The following is a 22508-nucleotide window of genomic DNA, read 5'->3' on the forward strand; positions in this document are numbered from 1 at the left end:
TGATTTGCCTAAATACAGTTAATATTGACGCTCCTTTGCCATTAAACGATGGTCTGAACGTGTACAACTACATAAAATGCTTTTTGACAAAATAGCCTTAAGCTGTACAGCAAAGCAAAAGCTGCAACCGCTGAACATCAGCTCAATGGTCCTTAAAGTAAGAACCATGACTGATTATTTTTCTTCATCACACGGCTGCTAGGTTTTATCATCTGACTATAAATTATTTCGGTTCAATAATAGTTACATAATTGTGTAGAAAACCAAAGAGCATTCATCCTTCCTCACCGAACTCCTTCGTGAATCTCTCGTGCACCTCAAGATCTGCTTTGCTTACTGTTGGCTTCTGTTTCCATAGCACTCTGTCAAAATCTCTTATGCTGATTGGCGGTGGTGTTATCTGCAAAAGTATCAATCAGTAATTGGTAATCAACAAACAACCATACTGCATTAGTTACTTTATAATGGTGTCAATTCTTAGCCTGACCCATCATAACGCCGGATATCTATTATAATAGTGTCTTAATAACTTCTCCTACTTTGTTTTTCTTTCTGTTCAAAAGTTTGGCTTTGGAGACTTGAAAAACTATTTTATGCTTCTGCCATGTCTTATTATAAATCTTGTTGCGAGACCATTGCTCCTAGAGTGCCAAGTATGACTGTAAATTTCAATTGCATGTAGTATGAAATTCATTTGCAGAGTTAACACGTGGCATACTACGGGCAGCATTATAGAAGGCATGACTATAAGTAATATCACAATGTAATCGTCTATCTGCCAGAAGCAACTTATGTCGTTACCTTTGAGGCCAGGCCTTTTGCAGCAAGCTCCTGCATATTAGTCTGAATGGCACCTGGTTGTCTGGGCCCACAAGGCACCCACAACCCATCACGGGTCTTAATGAAAAACTCAGCGTCTTGAGTTTTACGTACAGGTTCAAACAAGACTTCGTTTACCTGTCTCATTTAAAGGAAGATGAGAAAAGAGCAACTCCAGCTACCTTTGAGAAGCATTGCTGACCGTATTTCTTTGGAATATTAGACCAGCTAGTATTCAATAAAAACACTTTATAAAAGTATGATACTTACACATACAGAAATGTCTGAACCTGAAAAACCTTCTGTTTTCCGAGCTAGTTGCTCAAAATCACTTTCTGTCAAGTTGTGAGGGGTATCTCCTAAATGTACCTGCTCATGAACGTAAATAAGATCAGTATGTCGCAACATCTGAGACCAATGCTCCAAGAGGATTCCTGATATGCTTAAAATATTCCCATGTACCTTGAACATGTGCTGCCTTGCCTTCAAATCTGGTAGGGGGATGTAAATTCTTTTGTCAAATCTCCGCCTAATAGCCTGAGGAAAGCTACTCGTTAGACAGGAACGGAGAAATAAGTCTTAACAAAACATGAAGTTAAAGAGTGTTGAAAGACCCTTCTAACCTGGTCTAATGAGTAGGGAGTGTTTGTCGCTGCAAGAACAAGAACTTTTTTGTCATCATCATGCCCTACACCCTAGAAGGTATTGAAGAAAATCAGCATAAAGCAATATGGGAAGTACTTTGCAATTTAGAAGTAAGCAATAGAAGAAAAATAGAAATAGAGATGCATGTAAAAGTTTGCTGCAGGTAATACCAGATTCCCCCAGGAAATTTCCATGAATCGCGTGATGTTGTCCAGAGGTAAGATTTAGCTAAAGGGAAAAAGTAGGAAGGACCTAAAAATCATTTTGATACATGTCACAACAATTTAAACATAGGGGAGCCCCAATGACAGAACTTATCCTTTCCAGAGATGTATTCTAAAATCCTGCAGTCAATGTTCAACCAACCTGGGGGTTTTCTTTTTTCCCCTCAGTATCCCTTTTATTTTATTTTTTAAAATATGTCTGATTCTTATTGAATTGTGTCCACAAAAGTACTCTGGAAGGGTCCATTTCTAGTTAATTGAAAATTTTCCTTGTATCATCTTAGATAAAACTTACTTTTGCAAGCTCAAAAAGAACTTTATAACTGTAATGAGATGTACACAGTAGTTATAGGGTTTAAAATACTGAAAATGCACTGCAAACAAGGGTAGGGAATGATAGAATGAAAAGGCTTTATGTTGCATGATGGCTTAGAAAAGGTCTAAGAACGAAAGAGGCTTGAAATTTTTTGAAAACTACACCTGTTTTCAGAACTGAAAAGCATCGGCAAGTGCTTCTTTGTAATTGTATTTTAAGCCAAAGGAAGCACCAAAAACTCTGAGATCTCTTAACTCCGGCACAGTTGCTTAAAAACTCTGAACTTCATACCAAAAAATAAAAAACAAAAAATAAAGACTCAAAGCCCTATCCTATTGAATACAGTTTTTCTCAAATCCCAAACCAAACTAGGATATAATGTCTAATATCTATCTACTATTCCTATGTAAATCCAAGCAAAAATCTATGACTAGTTTGCTTAGGAATAAATCTGCCAGTAGCTAAATAGTTGAAAATAAGAACTCAAAGAATCAAGAAAGCAGTTGCCATATATTCTCAGAACAGAAATTACCTGCATCTGTACGAGAAGCTCAGTTTTGATACGTCTCGATGCTTCACTCTCACTACCCTCACCTCTTTGGCCACATAAGGAATCAATTTCGTCTATGAATACTATTGAAGGAGAACTTTCTCGGGCCATTTGGAATAGATTTGACACAAGTTTTTCACTTTCACCCATCCACTTTGAAACAAGGTCTGACGAAGAAACACTGCATAGCCGAAATAGGACAATTTCACATGCATGATGTTTGTTTTTTAAAGCAGTAAAATATATGAGGTTGAATAAAACATTGATTTCTTGTCTCTCTAACTCTTCCTCGCCTAGGCAGTGTCTTTGCATGCTTGAGTGTGGGAGAGTGATGAAGAGGAAATGGATAACAAGCAGATGCTTTCACTTTTTATGTCTTTACCTTTTACTTTCATTCAATGTTTTTGCACTTAATGATAATGGACACCAATATATACACAAAGCATTCCCACTAAGCGGAACTGAAAGCATATCTTTTCTCCAAAGGTAGAGAGTTCCAAAGTGATGCAATGGGAAATGGATAAGAAGGAGATGTGGTGAATAAAATATATCCTTTGCCATTAATAGAATGCAGAAGAATCTGAATCCCGCGCACCAGTTTCAGCGTGTTACCTGAAAAAGGTAGAATCAGCTTCTGTAGCAACAGCTTTTGCTAGGTATGACTTTCCTGTTCCAGGCGGGCCATATAACAAAAAGGCTCTCCACGGTCGACGCTTGCCTGATAGGAAAATGCACAATGAAACAGAAATATTAACTCAAGAAGCTATGAACATAAAGGACTTCTATTTATATTTTCATACAGTTCTTGACTTCTCGTAAGGAAGTGGCATGACTCTTGAAGTTGCAGTCTGAAAACCTTCTTTAGAATCTCCAACTAAATACCATAAGGGACCTCATGGTTAGTGTTTATAAACTTTTGTTTGGTTACTTTCGGTAGTGTAAAACTTTGTTTGATAAGGCTTTTAATAGTGTCACCTATTATGAAGCCACTCATAAGTTAGTCGCTTTCTTTGTTGTGATGATCATCCATCCCGTGAATCAAAAGTAACTTTGGTATATGTCATCCGATTAATCCAGTTAATTAGCCGATAAAGTAATTCTTATCAGACATGATATCATGAGACAAGTAGTTACTAATAGCTCACACAAGTTCCTTCACTGCAGAGACCAAGCAATTATGTTAATTAGTGTTTCACCAACAGAACATTCACTTCCAATTCAAAGCATTAACCATTGTTTAGGGAAGAAATTACAGCGATAAAAAATTAAGAATTGCAGACAGAGCCAGAGGAATGATATCACATTTTAAACCTTTGTTCACTTCTTTATATCAATCTTGAGACTAAGTTATGTACAGAAACACGGGAAAAAAGGGGAGGACTAACCAGTGAAAAACTGAGGAAACTTAACCGGCAGTATAACAGCCTCCTGCAATGCCTGCTTGGCACTCTCAAGCCCTGCTACGTCGTTCCACTTCACGTTAGGCTTTTCCCTTATAATAGCGGAATTAAGTCCAGCTCTTAACTTTACATTCTCTGCATCATCACCCTCTGCTCCTCCATTCTTTGGCTTTGACTTTGCACGAGACGCAACAGCAGCATCTCCATTGGATGCTGGTGGCCCACCTCCTCCCTCGTCTAGAACAGCACGAATCTCCTCAGCCCTCCTCAAATACTCCACAAACTTCTGCGTAATCGCTTCCTTAATCTTGGGATTCTTCTCATACTTCAAATGTGTTTTAAAATACTCCAAAGCATTCATATACAGTGAGAACGCCTTTGCATAATTTCCAGCGTTATCTTCCTCAACTGCTTGCTTCACATACGCTACTGCCTGCTCCTTGAAATTGCTATACATCTTCTATTCACAAACCCTCATGCAAAATTCAAAGATTGAAACTTTTGACAAAAAAAGCCGAACCCACGAGCAACAAACTATATCTCAATCCTCCCCAACTACTTTTCAAGATTATGATTTCCTGTTCACCAAAAACTAGTCAGTAAAAGCCAAGTTATTATTTTTAACTACTTTTTTCAAAAACAACAACCATTATTTCATATGATCAAAACCAAAGAAATTCAGTTCACAAAATATCTATGTATTTCAATGAAAAACAAATATAACTCAATTGGATCAATCAACAATTCTAGTTTGAAATTTGATATCAAGCTCAAACCTTTAAAGTTCTGTTATTAAAAACCACTCAGTCAAGCCAAGTTCTTATCTATTTCACAATTTCTTCAAAATAAAAAGCACCCCTTTTGCATCTGATCAAAAATAAACAAACCCCAGTTCAGAATTACCTGAATATTTCATGAAAACGACATATATAACTTGATCGGATTAAATCTAGAGTTCTAATTTATATGACCAATAAGTAATATTAATGCAAAGGCAAATCCAAAACCAACTATGAAAAGGGTAATTGAAATTGAGGGCAAAGAAATAAAACAAACCTTTAAACAAATAGCAGCTCCAATTGAAGAAAAAATTATGTCTAGGATTCAGCTTTTCAGCGGACGCGTTATAAGATTCACAGTTTGGAAAAGTCAGAGAAGGAATAGTTAAATTGAGAGTTGGGATTCGGTGGTGTCCAACTTCCAAATCACAATTTCCAGCAAAGGCACTCTGGCAATTCCTCCTCCTTTCCTTTTTTTTTTTCCTCTTCTTTTTTGGGGTTTTCTCCTTATAATGTTTCTTTTTATTTTTAGTTTCCTTGCGGTTTCGTCGTAAAAATGAAGGAAAAGAAAAGTTTCCTTGCTAATTTGATTGAATATAGTATTTAAAAAAAATTAAAAGTTCTATTTTAAACTAAGATATAAATACTTCTATGATTATTGTTAGTATCGGAACCCGGGTGGTGCGGAATTTAGCCAAACAACGGTATAATGACAATAACAAAAATAATTGAAGTTGATAACAACGACAATTAAAGCATATAAAGAAGACACCAATTTAACGTGGTTCGGTCAAAGTGACCTACGTCCACAAGCGGAGAGGAACAATTTTACTATACCAATAAGAGTACAAAAAAGAGTACAAAATTAGAGTAAATACTCTAATTTATCCCAAATACTCTAAGGGAATAACCTCATAAGATCACTCCAAAGAAAGGGTTCCCACAAGTGTTTCTCAACACTTAACTCTCATACAAAACACTCTTAATAAAGGAAGAAACAAGAAATGAAGACTCAAGTCTTGTTGGTGTGTCTAAAATGAACTAATGACCTTCCCTTTTATAGGCAAAAAAGTCTTGGCCTCTTAGGTGTAAAAGAAGAGATACAACTTGTGCAAATGATGTCCAACACACAATGCAATATTTTTGGGTCCCAAAGAATATTGCCAACAAAATCTACACTTTGCAAAGATGCTTATGCTTATGTGAGATGGATTTCATTAGCCAAAATATTGGTCATAATTATAAATCTCCACCTTGGCCTAATTTTGGCTGATATAGTAAATTTTCTCCACCTTCTCCGCAAAAGCCCCAATGGGCATATGTCAAAATTTAATGCCATCAAAATCATACAAGTTGTCTGATACCGAAACTAAGGCCTATAATAGTAGATCCCAATAAAGTATACAACGAATCAAATCTGTGTGCTATCATGATCACAAGAGCACCATGAGAAACTTTCAGAACTCCACCTTCACCTGTGTACTTGCACCCAAGAGACTCTAGAGTGCCCAAAGAGATGAGATTTTTCTTCAAGTCAGGAACATGTCTAACATCAGTGAGAATTCACACCACACCATCGTGCATTTTGATTCGGACTGTACCTTTTTCAAAAATTTTGCAGGCAGCATTGTTGCCCATCAAGATAACTCCACCTCCAATAGATTCATATGTGGTAAATAAATACCGATTGTGACGCATATGATAAGAACAACCCGAATCTAAAATCCACTAATTGTTAGATTTGAAACTATTATTAGTTGCTAAAAAAATAGTTCCCCCAGTCTCATCAGCAGCTACACTTGCTTCGGCAGTGTCAGTATTTTTGTGCTCATTTTTCCTTTCTTTATGCTTTTCTTTATTTTTCAGCTTATAGCATTCGGAGATATTGTGACCTTTCTTATGACAATAGCGACACTCTAAATTATTGTATCTGGATATGGAGTCGGATTTTCCCCTAACAAACAAGCCAACTTCCATTTGAGTTCCACTAGCTTCCCCAGAAATATCACTATCTATCTGTTCTTTTGATTTGAAGATAGATTTAATATCCTTATAAGAGATATTATCCTTTGCATAAAGTATAGTATCTCTTATATGCTTAAAAGATGGGGGTAAAGAACAAAGCAGTAATACGGCTTGATCCTCATCTTTAATTTCATCATCTATATTACTCAAATCCATAAGAATGGAATCAAAGATGTCAAGATGAGAGAGAATAGAGGTACATTCACCCATACGAAATGTATAAAGCTTCTACTTCAGGTAAAGTCTATTTTCCACCGTCCTCTTCATATATAAGGTTTTCAATTTTTCCCACATGCCTTTAGCTGTGGTTTCTACAGAAACTTCACGTAAAACCTTATTTGAGAGATTTAAAATAATACCTGCTTTTGCCTTTTTGTCTATGATGGCAAACTCCTCGTCCGCCATTTTATCCGGCTTCTTCTCCTTTTCTTGCAACGCCAAGTCTAAGTCATCCTGAATTAGGATAGCTTCCATCTTTAATTGCCACATTCCGAAGTTTGCACTTCGGTCAAATTTCTCAACATAGATCTTTGTTAGAGTCATTTTTTGCTATTGAAACTAGCCCGGTTAGATCCGTCCCTGATATCAATTTGTTAGGATCGGGAACCGGGTAGTGCGAAATTTAGCCAAACAACGGTATAATGACAATAACAAAGACAATTGAAGTTGATAACAACGACAATTAAAGCATATAAAGAAGACACCAATTTAACGTGGTTCGGTCAAAGTGACCTACGTCCACAAGCGGAGAGGAGCAATTTTACTATACTAATACGAGTACAAAAGAGAGTACAAAATTAGAGTAAATACTTTAATTTATCCCAAATACTCTAAGGGAATAACCTCATAAGATCACTCCAAAGAAAGGGTTCACACAAGTATTTCTCAACACTTAACTCTCATACAAAACACTCTTAATAAAGGAAGAAATAAGAAATGAAGACTCAAATCTTGTTGGTGTGTCTAAAATGAACTAATGACCTTCCCTTTTATAGGCAAAAAAGTCTTGGCCTCTTAGGTGTAAAAGAAGAGATACAACTTGTGCAAATGATGTCCAACACACACAATGCAATATTTTTGGGTCCCAAAGAATATTGCCAACAAAGTCTACACTTTGCAAAGATACTTATGCTTATTTGCGATGGACTTCATTAGCCAAAATATTGGTCATAATTACAATTATAAATTATTTTATTAAAAATAAAAAAAATTAAAATTAAATTATTTTTAAATATAAAAACTATTATTTTATTCTACAAATTTAAAAAGATCTCGTAAATTGAAATGAAAGAAAGTCATTTTTTTCATCACTATTTTTTTTTTCTAACCAATTTCAGATTAGGATCACTAGGAAATTGGTTTGTAACATAATTCTTTAAATCATTAGTTGGATTACAACATCCGACTTTCTTTAATCATAGTTTTGAAATTGGTTCACATAATTATCATTTTTGCATGCATGAAACAAATATCAATTCTGATTTACGTATTTCAATAATTAAGAATGCAAGTGGAAGCAAGTGGAGAGATAAATAACCTTTTATTTGAAGCAAGTGGAGTATTTGTTTCTTCATTAACTGTTCAATTTAACTTTTCATTATAAGTTGGGTTCATTCACACAATCACACTCTGTTGATAACTTTCCGTTTTTGTCCTTACCATTAAGAAAACTATACAAGTGAAATGAGTAAATCCATGTATGAAACATTTTGAGGAAAAAGTTCTAAAAATAGTTTCTACTTTTGACTATATTTTGAAATTACCTTCTGTTACCTAATACTGATTGAGATTAGACCCAAAGTATAACAAAAAATAAAAGTTAGCTCGAATATGTTTGACCACTTCTTCTCAGAGATTGTATAGCATGCGCTAATTAAATCGTGACACACGTCATAACTCAAGGGGAGAAAATATATCCCAATTGATAATATTTAAATAAATAAAAATAAATCAGAAACAAATCCTCCCCACTTGTCTCTTATACTGATATATATATATATGAAAATTTTCACATAAGAACTATTGCGCTCCCTACTTTTCAATATTATAGCCCACATTTTAATTTACAACCAACTAACCCAAAAATAATAGGCTAAGATTCAACATCCAACTCCAATAGGTTCTCGAAATTACTATTTAATTTTTAAAAAAGATTGTTCAAGATTTTAAGTTAATTTTCGAATCAGTAACTGTGACTCAAATATTAGTTCAACAAACAAAATCTGCTTGGGTGATAAAAATTAGATTTTTAACAAGTTTAAATATGTGAGTTTAATTCAGAATTTGATTTTGTGAGAAATTTAGAGTGGGTGTTATTTAAACTTGTTAGAAATAGTATAAGGAGGTTGTATATAAAATTTGAAACCATTTAATGGAGATTTGGACTGGTTTTGAACAAGAATTGTAACTGAAAATCATGGAAGAAGTTCGTCTACAGACGCTTGTATAAAGGTGTATAAAAGTGTATAAAAGGTGTTTATACACTCATATACACTATTATACAATATTATACATAATTATACAAAAACTGACTTCGTCTTCTTCCTTGCGTATTTTCTGAAATTTAACTCAAATATACTCCAAATCACTTCAAATTTAAATTTTAAATTCCTTTTGATATTTTCAATCAGTTGGAACAAAACCCAATCCAAACAACTAACAAACTCAAAAAATCATATTTTCGAAAGCAAAGCTTTGAATGGCCTTCAATGGTGAACTTCTACTATTCAATTTTCTTACATTACAACCAGGTGCACACAAGAGGAGAAGTAGAAAATGCACGACCCCTTGAAGCATATGTAGAAGATGTGAGAAGAAGAGAGAGTGAAAGTTCTAGTTGTGAGAACATAGATTTTAACTCCATAACTTTTAGAAGCAATGGTTGTAAGAACACAGATTTTGAATTTACTAGTGCTTTCAAAACATGTACAATATGGGTTAGATCGAGTAAAACTTAAAAATATGGGCCATTTTTTGTTTGGTATGAAGTCACGTGTATTTTCTTGTAATTATTTCATATATATATATATATATACTTCAATTAGAGATCCAATCAAAGGAGAATTCCGCTTTACAAAACTAAAAATGTCCAGGTCTATGAAAATTTCTTGCGATTCCCCTTCTTTCTTCGACGAAGGCATACACACATGGATACGCAAGCCAAAGAAGAGCTAGAAAAAGGCTTTTCCACGCCATCGTCCCCTTCCCATCCCCACCATTCTTTTCTCTCTGATTGATCGCAAAAATACCCTCTTAAAACACCCTATTTCTCCCATTCTTTAAGAAAATCCCGAATTTCTTTAATTTTATTTTGATTGATATACGAAATGGATTATCAATTTTGCACTAGTTAAGTTATAGTAGAAGTGTGCAATGATTCCTCCTCTAAAACCTCAACAACACTGACATAAAGAACCCACAAGAAAAAATCCATTGACTCATTTCTTCTGCCACTATCATGTTCATATAAATGAAGCACCCCAACTTCATTAATTTTTTTTTTTTTTTCAACTTGAAGTAGAATCTAAACTATTTTACCGTCCGGATTTTCAAGCAAAACTCCATTTCCAACCAGCAAAAGATAAAAAAGAAAAGGGTTTCACTACTAGAGAAAAACACGGGCGGAGATGTTAAATCCAATTATTGATATTCTTTTATAATGATAAAAGGAAAAATGATAAACAGGAAAAAAAATATTTAGACCTTTGGATCAATTTGTTCAAATTTACACCGTTCAAATAAAACTTCATATGTTCATTTTTCATCTTTTCACGCGCGTGTAACTTACCTGGTCAAAAGTGGTGTGTGTTAGGCCCATTTTAAAAAGGTTAAGTGTGTAAGGTAATTTTCATTCGCAAAGAATGTGTAATAGGGATTTGGTCCATAATTTAGGGGTAACTTATATATTTTACCTATTTTAAAATTACCTATCGTTATTCTTTAGGCTGGAGCTATGTTAGAGCTTAAAGGACAAATTAACCTAATGCTTATTGAGATAAGACCCAAGTATAACAAAAAGATAGAAGGTAGCTCAGATACTAGTGGGACAAATTTGACCCTTTCCCACCCTTTTTTATAGATCGTATTATATAATTGAATAGCTAACGCACCTGCGAAATAGCTTGAACATGTGTACTATACTTGCACCTATTAAAAGATTGCATTATGGAGTTTCAAAATTTTATTTTGTGTAACATATTGGTTGTTATTTAGTCCACTAATAGGAAACTGAAGATTTTAAGTAGGTAAATTCAAATTCCAAAATTTTTGAAACCAAGATAAGTGGCCTCTAGTCAATTTTAACAGATTATAGATCCGTACTAACAACTTTCTTCCATTTTCTTTGTGATTGAGTAATAAATATTAAACCGATATTAAAATTTCCTTTTTCATTGTACATAAATCTTCATAAATTAATTACTTCAACTTTCTTGAAAAAAAAAATACTTTTTAGTTCTTTATAAAAAAAAAAGATATTTCAATTAGTTTGATGAACTTAAGCTATCTCAACACGTCCTCTATAACCTATTAACCACTACTCCGAGAGTTGTTAGTTTTTATTTTAAAAAATAAAAAAAGAAATCTTAAAGAAATGTCCCAAATAAGTCCCAACTTACAAAGTTCTAACCATTAATCTTAAACTTACCAAAACTAGCCAAACACATATAAAAATTAAAAATCTAAATAAATAAGGTTCTTCCTCTCCAAGAATCACACGCAAAGATCTCCTTCCATTTTTTTAAGCGTGATTAACAATATTAGATGAAAGACAGAAAGGAAATTTTATGGATGAGGTAGCAAATAAGGCGATGAAATACAAAAATATATATACAACATTCCAAAAATCCAAGTAAAAAAGGACCTTTTTCAATTGACGTGGTTGAAATTCATTGAAAATATATTTATGAGTCAATACATAAAATTTGAGGAATATTGGAAGTAATTTGAACTGATTTGATATCAAAATTCGTAGTTAAAATCGAGTTCAAAAAAATCTTCTGCGACACATATATCAAACATGTATCACGCGTGTATCTCACACACATGTATACATGTGATACACATTTGATACAAATATGATACATATGTAATACACAAATGATATACAGTGTGATACACATATCATTTTTTCATGTTAATCTTCTACTTCTAATTTTCAATTCAAACCACCTTAAAACTCCACGAAATTATCCCAAAACTGATATTCAAGCTTTTTAAGATGTATCCAATCTATTCTAATAACACTCATTCAAAAGAAAATAAAAATATAACCTTTTTTGGCTACAAATAACTAATTGGCTAATATTAATAATATTTTATAAATTGGCTAATTTTTATAATAACCTACTTATAAATGGACATAGCTGGCAGTCACTATATAGCCGCTCTCAAAATAATAGCCGAAAAATATATATTTTTTTGTATATATATATATACATTCTGTATGTTTTATACAAATTTTATACATTTTTTCGGCTATTATTTTTGCAGCGGCTATACAATATCAATTTTTCACAAATTCTTCTGCGACACATGTATCAAACATGTATCACACACACATGTATACATGTGATACACATTTGATACATATGTGAATAAACAAATGATACACAATATGATACACATCATTTTCCCCCCTCATATTTCATCTTCTACTTCGAATTTTCAATTCAAAGCACCTCAAAATTCTGCCAAATCATCCCAAAATTGAGATTCAAACTCCTTAAAATGTATCCAATCTATTCTAATAATATCCACTCAAAAGGAAGCAAAGATTTGACTTCTTTTCTTTTTTTGGCCACAAATAACTAATTGGCTAATTATTGATAATATTTAACTAATATTAATAATATTTAATCAATTGATCAATTTTAGTAAGCTACTGATAAGTGGACATAGCTGATAGTTTTTCATAAAATTATTGACGAACGAAAAGAATCCCAATCTAATGAAGATAACATTTTTCTCATTTGACCTTTTATTGCTTACGACAAGCTGTAAGGCCCGTATACTTTGGACATAGACGCATAGTTGCTGGGCGGAATTGGCACAGTGAGCCACCTCTAGAGCTGTTTAAATCAGTGTTTTAAAAGGCGTGAACGTAGGACGAGACGTTTTATATATGTCTCAGCGAGGCATAAGTCTCGAGGTACAAGGCGTAAGCCCCATATATATTTAATTTTTAATATTTTATAAAATAGTATAATGACAGTAAATATTTATAAACAGGTAAAATTGCATAAAAATTGAAGAAAACTATAAATATGTGAAATATATATGTGTGTGTGCGCGCGCGCGCGCTCCATCCCCACAAAAAACTAGTCAAAATAATCTATTATACTCTACTTACAAGCACAAGTAACTTGAATCTAAAAGAATAAAGTTTTCTACATGGAGGAACAAAAAAGACGATTAACGTGCAATTTGAACTTCGAACTTGCTGCTACGAAGGAAAATGGAGTTCTCTTTGTATTTGTAAAAAAAATTAAATATTCGTTACTTTTGGGAGATATTAGCAGACTAGCGGACAAGATAAAGAATTGGGAAAGACTATGAATTAGGGCTTCAATCAATAAAAAATGTCTTGACTTTTAAATTTAATACTTTTGAGTTCCCTTTTAAACCTTTTGAGTAATTACCAAACTGACTTTTGAGAATTTGGGTATTATATAAAGGACTTATTCAACAAATTTTGTTTTAATTTGAAAAAGTCTCTAGGGCTTACTACTCACTAAAAAAACGCACCTCAAACGCCCCGAATTGTTGGGCGTACGCCTCTTGAGACTTTCGCCCCACACCATCGCCCCGGAGCGTTTTTGGTACGCTTCGTCCCAAAAACGCCTTTTAAAATACTGGTTTAAATGATAGTCAATATATGCGAAGTATATAAATTTTAACCACTTGTATTATTAATTAGTGAATAATATGGAAAACTAGGGGTGTCAAATTGGCAACTTAAACTTGGGTTGGTTTTGGAAGAGTCAAAATGGGTTGAATTAATAAATGGGCGGGTGGGGTCAGTGACCCATCCAAAAGTTACTTGGGCTGAGATGAACTGGGTCAAGATGGGGTAAAATTTGGGTCATAACTCAACCCCCAACTCTTATCAAGCTTTAATTAATGTGTATTATTTTTTTATGAATTGTTTAATTATCAAATAAGTTTTTTTTTTGTTATGGTCATATATAACATATCAAACAAAAAAAAAGAATTAATTTAAAGATATTTTAGCAAAGTTATTCATGGATCAATTTGGACTAAAATTAGCCCAACTTTAAATGAGTTGTGTCAAGATAGACTAAGTTCAATAGATAGGCAGGTGAATGACCGGCCCAACCTTGGGCGGGTGGGCAGGTCAAATGAGTTTGGGCTCCCAATGGAACTGGGATTTATTTCAAGCCATTGTTGGTTTGAAGATCAGAGACTAGGGTCTTTTATTTCCCTCTTGCTTCTACTTCATTGTTATTTTTCTTCAAAACTGCCTATAGTTCTTGACATGTTTTTCTAGGTCAACATACAAATATTTTATTTTATATACTCATATGTTACTTATAATTGGTATGCGGAGTTCTTGGATCGATGTTAGTCTCTTAGGATCAGAGAATATGTTATTATAAGATATTTGTTCTCATTCAATAATTATTTTAGAACTGCCCTTGAGATTTTAGAACTTCTTCGACTATCTTCGCTTCTCAAATTCCTCAACCCCACAATGTTATTATGATGCATTGCTATATATTCTCGTGTCCAAATTTTAGAATAATTAACATACTTTTCTTTCTTGTTCATTCCTTTTTCGTTTAAAATGTTGCCCTTGTAAATGCCAACTCGGCTTAATGTTGCAACGTTTCGTTAATTGTGAACCTGTTTAAGCATAACCAAGAAGAAAAAAGTGGGAAAAAAAATAGGACTTGATTAGTTTGAGAGACTAGGGTGTCCCATTTTTTCTCGTAAATAGATATATCAAGGTTTCTTGAAAGAATGACCAGAGAAAGAAGATATGGTTAGTTTAGAAGGTTAATTGGGATTTTCTAAAATAAGTAAATGTTGGACTAACTAATGAAGGAAATATGGAAAACTTCTGTTTGCTTTTGAACCAGCGAGGGAGCTAGGAAATATAATTAACCCTAGTCTCACGCTAAGTTTGTAATTTTGTTACACGTAACATCTCAAAGAAAGGACCCTCTATATATATACGTATCTCATTTATTCTTGTTGCCTTACATGTTATGATCTTTAACGTTTAACACTTCCACAAACAGTTTCCATCTCCCCTCCCCCCCCCCCCACCACACACACAACCCAAAACCCAAATGGAAAACAAAGCTTGCTTCATCTGGTGCTTATGTCTCTTCACTTACATGACCATTTTTCCGGCAGGTTAATCATTTTTATATTAAGCATATATATAGTTAGATATACATTTCAGAACTTACGTATCATTAAGTCTATATTAGATATGCAGGTACTCAAAGGTGGATCCAACTATCTATATATATATATATATATATATATATATATAAAATATGTTTGCAAATTTGGGAAATTTTTTCGTATTTCGAGGTTGAACTCTATATATAATAAGCATATTTACGGTTAGATATATATTTCAGAACTTACTCTCTAGATTAGAAACCACGATAATTTAGCGTTTAAAATCTTAATCCCCATCATTTCCACCTACGTACCTTTCCCAAACATAATTTTTCCGATGTTTGGACTTCATAATAATTGTAGCATGTCTTGCTCTTTTACTTTGTTGCAGTGGACATGTTTGATCTGAAGGTTGATACTGTCAAAAGACACAATGGGAAACATAAGCTGTTTGTTTTCGGAGACTCGTACGTAGATACAGGGAATTGGCCAACATCTATGTCTAGTTCTTGGAAAGAACCTTATGGTCTCACTTACCCTGGTTCTCCTTCTGGCAGATTTTCCGACGGCCTCGTTCTCACTGATTTTATTGGTATTTTCCCTCTATCAAGCTTATCAAACAAAATCAATTTAGAGATACTTCTAATTATCCTTTTTCTCTTCTTTTGGGCAATACATTTTTTTTCACACAGTGATTATACCAAATCATAGTAATTTACGTTTTATACGATCAATTGAGGTGAAAATGTATATTAACTAAGTACATTTTCTTGCACGAGGTAGTTATACCAAATCACAATTATTTACGTGTTTATATGATCAATTGAGGTGAAAATATATATTAAGTAACTAAACTTTAGTGATAGCTCATGACATTTATTTATCGAATTGATGTAAAGATGATTGTGGATAAATTTTTTCTTATTACAATATATCCTTAAATTTACTCTCTCCATTTCAATTTATGTGACATTATACAATTATTAAATATATTCTAAGAATGACATATTTTTATATTTGAAAATAATTCAATTCTAGAATCAATGGATGAATGAACTTAGAAAATGCATGTCAAAGAATTTAATTATTAATGCATATTCAGCTGAAATGTACTTTTTCCAGGCACAGGATTCTCAAAAGGCAGCTTAGGAAAAAACATTATGCTCTGATCTTTCCGAATTTAATAGAAAACTTCCTTACTTTGTAGGCTTGGATATAATATATAGTAATAGAACATGATTTTTTAAACGCGGATATTAAATTATCAATATTACTTTTAATTATTTTCTTCATTTGTCCTCCACTATTACCATGACTTTTTTTAAAATTTCATTTATTTCCTTTGGGATATCATAATTTAAGCTAATTAAATACGTTGCTGATCACTTTCTAAATGCAGCTTCATTCCTTGGCATAAGATCACCTTTACCTTATACTAAGAAGGGATCTGATGGGAAATCATCAGTAAAAGATGGAGTGAATTTTGCATATGGAGGCACAGGTGTATTTAACACTTTTGTTAACCAACCAAATATGACAACACAAATAAATTATTTTCAGCAGCTAATTCAAGAAGAAGAGGTGTATACAAAAAAGGAAATGAGTTCCTCCATTGCTCTTGTGTCTGTGGCAGGCAATGATTATGCTACTTTCTTGACCAAAAATGGCAACAATATGGACGTAAGTTGTTAAACTAACCTTACCTATATATCACAAGCACTGTTTGGTGATCAGTATATATATATATATATATATATATGGACTTCGTATATATTCTTGCTTTTGCTAGCTAACAAGTGCCTTCATAATTAATGGTGAAGCAACAATGTCTTGGTTAGGGAAGAAAATTATATTGATTAGATGTTAATTGTGGTAAATACTTATTCATATCAAGTATTTTTACCATATCGTATTAATTTATCATGATTAATTAATTAATGATGTGATAATATATACTCCTAATTAACCATATTTAAGTGATAAAAATGTATGTGTAAGCATACGATATATACATCTATTGGCTTCAGAGGCGTATCCAAAGAGAGGGATATGGGTTCACGTGAACCCATACTCCTTTTCCTAAATCATGTATCACAATATTATATTTTCTCAAAATTATTTAAATATATGTGTATGAACCCATGCTCAAAGACTATTATGGTGCAATTATTATTGAGTGCACCTCTACAATTGAAATTGGTAGTTCGTGAGGCTTGCTCAGTTGGTAAAAGCACCTCCACCTACGACCGTTAGGTCCTGGGTTCGAGTCACGATGGAGGAGAAGTGTGGAAACACTATAGATCCTCCTAATTTGGGAGGAGTTTAAAAATAAATAAATAAATAAATAAAAATTGACAGTTCAGATCTCACTCTAAACGGTATTGTTTTCGGCACGGAGTATAAATATATACGTGAAAATTACTAAAATTATAAAAAGAATATAATTTTAAAAGTATAGTAGGTCATGGTAAGAGACTAAAATTAGACCAGTCAAATATAAATTCTAGATCCATCTCTTCACAATAGTGCACTCACCCTCTTGAAAATCTGGATCCGCCTCTGATTGGCTTGGTGTCAACACCTAGTGTGAGTAAGTTTTATTGCTCTTGATCTTATTACTGTTTGATGAGAAATTGTTCTGTATATTTCTTTATACTCCATTTATTAGTTTCCCATCCCAAATATTAGTCCTTACAGAATTTGTTTTAAAATATTTGACGTTTAAAAAAAAGTCATATATTATATTTGTCAGAATCTACCCTTATATGATTCTAATTAGTGGAGCGTTAATTAACTAAGACATGTAATAAAAGAGATTTAATTGATTGTTTAGACATATTCGATGATTAAATTTATTAAATGTAGCGGCTTAATGTTACATGGACCGGGGGATTAGTAACTCTAAAATGTTTTCAATATGAAACATTTATACCTTGCGCGAGAGCTTGATTTAGATTATTTTGTTTAATGTTATAAGTTAAAAGTTACAAGTAAACTTTCACTTTTCATTCTTCTTTTCGTTTGTTCGAGGATTTGTATAGGTTCTAACATATTGTTTTGGGAACCCATCAACCTTTGACTTCTATCAAGATTGTGTCAAACATATTTAAGTTTGCTGATTCATGAGGAATGTAATATAATGGTAGAACTAGTACTCCTTATCAAGTTTTTTTTTTTGTTTCTCGCCTAGTATTGGTACCCGCTTTAGGACTCGATTAATGCAAATTTGCACAAAAAAGTTCCACGTTGGGAATAAAACACTCCCTTATTATTCTTTTCTTTTTTGCGGTTTGAAACTTATCCTATAAAAAATCCATTAAGTTTATTGGATTTAATTATTGTAATTTGCATGATATATTGGAACTAAAATATCAGTAAAACATTTGTAATTTGCATATTTTGTGTGTGCAGGACTTGGGCGATATAGCTAAATCAATAATAAGTCAGCTAGAATTAAACCTTAGACGCATACATGGATTAGGAGTTTCTAAAATTGGCATCACAGCAATGGAACCCATAGGATGTTTGCCAAGAATGACTGCTGCTTCTTCTTATGAGAATTGCAGTGATTCTGCAAATTCTCTCTCAAGATTTCACAATGAAATTCTGCATCAAACTATAGAGAAGCTCAATAATCAAACTGGTAAACCAGTTTACGTCATTCTTGATCTCTACAATGCCTTCATTTCTGCCTTGGACATACAGCAAAACCATCCAGGTAATATATGCATTAAATGTATATTACACCATTTAAATCATTGAAGCTATTCCGAGTTTTTTTGGGTTAATTTCACGTATATATATGGTGCCAGCCTAGATTTTTATATTAAACGGAAGTTTTAAATCTTTTTTTTTTCCTTTTCATTTAAGTGTTTTTAAATTGTCTATTGTTTAAATTATGGGCAATAAAAGTTTTATACGGAGGAATTTTTTATTTTCTAATATGGAATTTATAGAGTTAAGCATTGACGAAGTGAGTGATGTGTCATAACCCGACACACAAAAATTTAATCTTCCAGTCATTTGTAGTTTTTAAGCAATGATCACATATAGTTCACTTAATTTAATATGACAAAAAACAGTTCCACGACTACTTTACTGTTATAGTGAAAATAGTGATCGAAGATAAAATTAACCCGGCATTTTGCACCTTAATTATGCACTATTTATCAATTCTATAATGTATTTGATTATTTTAATTTATTGATTTGGTCCCTAATCTCTCTTTCCTTTTCTTTTCTTCCCATATGACATGTATATGATTCAATTTTTTTATATATTAGGAAATTCAAACTTTGAGAATCCACTGAAACCATGTTGCTTGGGAACGAGCAGTGAATATTCATGTGGAGACAAGAAGGGAATGAGGAAAAATTACGTCTTATGTCGAAATCCAGAGCTTTCATTCTTTTGGGATGTCATTCATCCTTCTCAGCAAGGCTGGTTTGCTGTTTTTTCTGCTCTAATGCCTTCTCTACGTTCCCTACTGTAAATCATAGGCTAGTCTGAAGAGTCAAAGTCAAGATTTAAAATTTATGAGTTCTTAACTTATCGTTGAATCCATAGATTATTTTAGTTATTGAGATTGTAATTAAATATTTATACGTATTTAATGATTTTTCTTTGTTGCTACTGAATTCGTCCGAATCCATAGGTAATACTCTAGCTCCGCCTCGAGGATAGATATCCCTTTTATTGTTACCTTTTCCTAATTTTTTACTTTCTATTTGCTTGAATAATTTTGATGGTGTGTTAAGTCTTGGTAAGTATATATGTTTGTGTGAAAAAGAAAAAAAAACTCGTCGAGTGACTTCAAAATTAATTAGTACGTAGTAATTAAACTATCTTTGATGAAACTCTAAAATATTTCCTTAATCTCGTGAGACGTGAGTCCCATTTTGTGTGTTATTAACTGACGAATATGTGTAAATTGCTTTGAGAGTTGAGGCAGTTGTTCATTGCACAAAAATTACATCCTTGTAGTGCTCTTCAAATCCTCCTCTTTGCTCTCCATTGTTGTATAGACTAGCTTGCACTCATAATAAGTTGAGGGACTCATATGTTAATATTAGAAAGTTAAGTGGTCAAGTGTTGGTTAGTTAAAGGTGGTTAGAAGTTGGGTCTATAAATACCCACTCACGTGTATCTAACTTTCAGTTAATGAGTATTACCAGACTTGTCTTCTTCACCTCCGTGCTTCTCTTCATTTCTTCTTCCTTAATTCCTTTCTTTCGATCAATTGCATGTAAGATTAGTCAGTGCATTCAACTGATTTTATCATGGTATTAGGGCGGCAATCGTGAATTCATGAGTTTCAGCCGAAATTCAGAAGATCAGAGCTCCGACGAAACTGAGATTTAGTCGGCCATGGCAGGAAACGAAGTCGCCTCACCAAATCACAATTATCCGTTGTTTTTACAACCCTCAGATGCTCCAGGTCTCGTCTTAGTACTGCTCAAGCTCACAGGGACAGAAAATTACGCTCTGTGGAGCAGAACGATGAAATTGACACTCGAGGGAAAGAGTAAGCTAGGGTTTGTGGATAAAACTTGTGTAAAAAACACATACAGAGGTGAATTGGCAAAGCAATAGGAAAAATGCAATGCAATCGTTTTGTCATGGATTGGGAGCACTGTATCGAGTGAATTAATGCCAAGTATTGTTTATGCCTCAAATGCGAGGAAAATTGTGAATGATTTCCAAGAGAGGTTTCATCGGTCGAACTTAACAATAATCTATCACCTTTTGACAGCCATAGCAACTTTAAGGCAATGTACTCACTCTGTCACTAGTTATTTCTCTAAAATGAAGGACTTGTGGGATGAACTTGATGTGTTAGCACCACTATCTTCGTGTGATTGTGAAGAATCTAGACCCTCGGATGAACAGTATGAGATCACAACGTTTGCTACAGTTCCTTATAGGACTGAATGAAAGTTACAACATAAGGAGTAATGAGTTGGCTAAGAGACATGTTGTGACTGTTAATGAAGCATATGCAATAGTTACTCACGAAGAAAATCAAAGATCATTTTGTATACATATACTAGAATAGCATGAGAAAAATCAAAGATTATGTCCAATTTGAAGCAATCTCAATTGATCCCTCGTTACTGCTCCTTTGAGCAGTAATAGGTAGGCTTTAGGTGTTGTTGATACACAAAGGGAATCACTTACTATGTTGTCAGGAAGAGGTCAGGACATTAAAGCTAAAAATGCAGGCCTTATTTGTGAGCATTGTGGATATAAAGGGCACCTTAAGGAGAATTGCTTCAAAAAACAATTGATTATCCAACTGACTTCAAAAGTAAAGGGAAGAGTCGGACTGGAGGAGGAAAGGCCTATGCCAACAGTGTGAATGCAAATAGTGAGGAAGGGAAACCAGGAACAATGCAGGTGCAAAGAGCTGGACAGTTCTTTATAGAAGAGCAGTACCAATAGTTAGTCAAACTGATATCAAAACCAACAACTGCAGAATGGTCTACTAACTTGGCTGGTATAGTCTCTCTATTATCCAATATAGGTATGTGTGATTGAGTAAGGAACAACACACCATGTTACATATTGTAAGGACATCCTAAACAATATAAAGAAGGCAGATGATCAAGGGAGACATGGAGTACAACTTCCTATAGGAAATAAATCACAAAAAACTCACACAGGAGAGGCATACATATTAGGAGTAAGACAGTAACAAATATCTTATATGTGCCAGGTTTTAAATTCAACGTGCTCTCAGTATCAAAACTCACAAGGGATCTTTGTTGCTCCGTCACATTCTTTCCTGATCTCTGTATGTTTCAAGATCTTTACAGTGGAAAGTGTGATAGGGATTGGTAAAGAGAACAATGGATTAAGACATTCTTTACTAAAGTCAATGCAACACATTCCATAATTGCAGGTTAGACAATGTAGGTTAAAGTTTCCTCTAAGTAGTACTAGTTCTACTAGTAGCTTTCAGCTTATTCACTTAGATGTTTGGGGACCTCACAAAGTTCTTACATATGATAGGAAACATTATTTTGTTACCATTATTGATGAATACAATAGGTATACTTGGGTATGTTTAATTCAGTCAAAATGTGAAGTGTTGATTGTAATAAAAAAATTTGTTGCAATGATACAAAATCAATTTGGTGTCACTGTAAAAGTGTTGAGATCAGACAATGGTACAAAATACTTTAACTCTCAGTATAATGATGTGTTAACATCTCTAGGAATTATACATCAGTGTAGCTGACTATATACCCCTCAACAGAATGGAACAGTTGAAAGAAAATAAAGGCACATACTGGAGGTGGAAAGGGCACTAAAGTTTCAAAGCTTAGTGCCAATAAGATTTTGTGGTGACTGTGTTAGAACAACTTCTTATTTGAT

General features: G+C 33.4%; 2 protein-coding genes across 3 annotated transcripts; one reads left to right on the plus strand and one right to left on the minus strand.

Annotated features, from left to right (window-relative positions):
- Positions 1-49: 49 nt before the first annotated feature.
- LOC104108179 (protein SUPPRESSOR OF K(+) TRANSPORT GROWTH DEFECT 1-like) lies at positions 50-5242 on the minus strand. 2 transcript variants are annotated; one of them, XM_009617166.4, is made up of 9 exons: positions 5011-5242; positions 3940-4532; positions 3167-3272; positions 2537-2735; positions 1443-1514; positions 1282-1356; positions 1090-1188; positions 802-957; positions 50-400 (listed from the first exon to the last, which is right to left on the minus strand). In XM_009617166.4, the coding sequence occupies exons 2-9, from the start codon at positions 4409-4411 to the stop codon at positions 275-277; spliced, it is 1305 nt and encodes a 434-aa protein (XP_009615461.1). In that variant the 5' UTR covers positions 4412-4532; positions 5011-5242; the 3' UTR covers positions 50-274. The 2 variants fall into 2 exon arrangements, with proteins under 2 accessions (XP_009615461.1, XP_009615462.1); XM_009617167.4 differs by lacking the exon at positions 5011-5242 and adding an exon at positions 4858-4963.
- A 9777-nt stretch (positions 5243-15019) lies between these two features.
- Positions 15020-19763, plus strand: LOC104108180 (GDSL esterase/lipase At5g03610-like). The gene is made up of 5 exons (XM_009617168.2): positions 15020-15137; positions 15523-15723; positions 16531-16811; positions 18543-18849; positions 19415-19763. Exons 1-5 carry the CDS (start codon positions 15071-15073, stop codon positions 19621-19623), a joined length of 1065 nt encoding a protein of 354 aa, XP_009615463.1. The 5' UTR covers positions 15020-15070; the 3' UTR covers positions 19624-19763.
- Positions 19764-22508: the final 2745 nt, after the last annotated feature.

Source organism: Nicotiana tomentosiformis, chromosome 5 (assembly GCF_000390325.3).
Source record: "Nicotiana tomentosiformis chromosome 5, ASM39032v3, whole genome shotgun sequence".
Taxonomy (NCBI): Eukaryota; Viridiplantae; Streptophyta; class Magnoliopsida; order Solanales; family Solanaceae; genus Nicotiana; species Nicotiana tomentosiformis.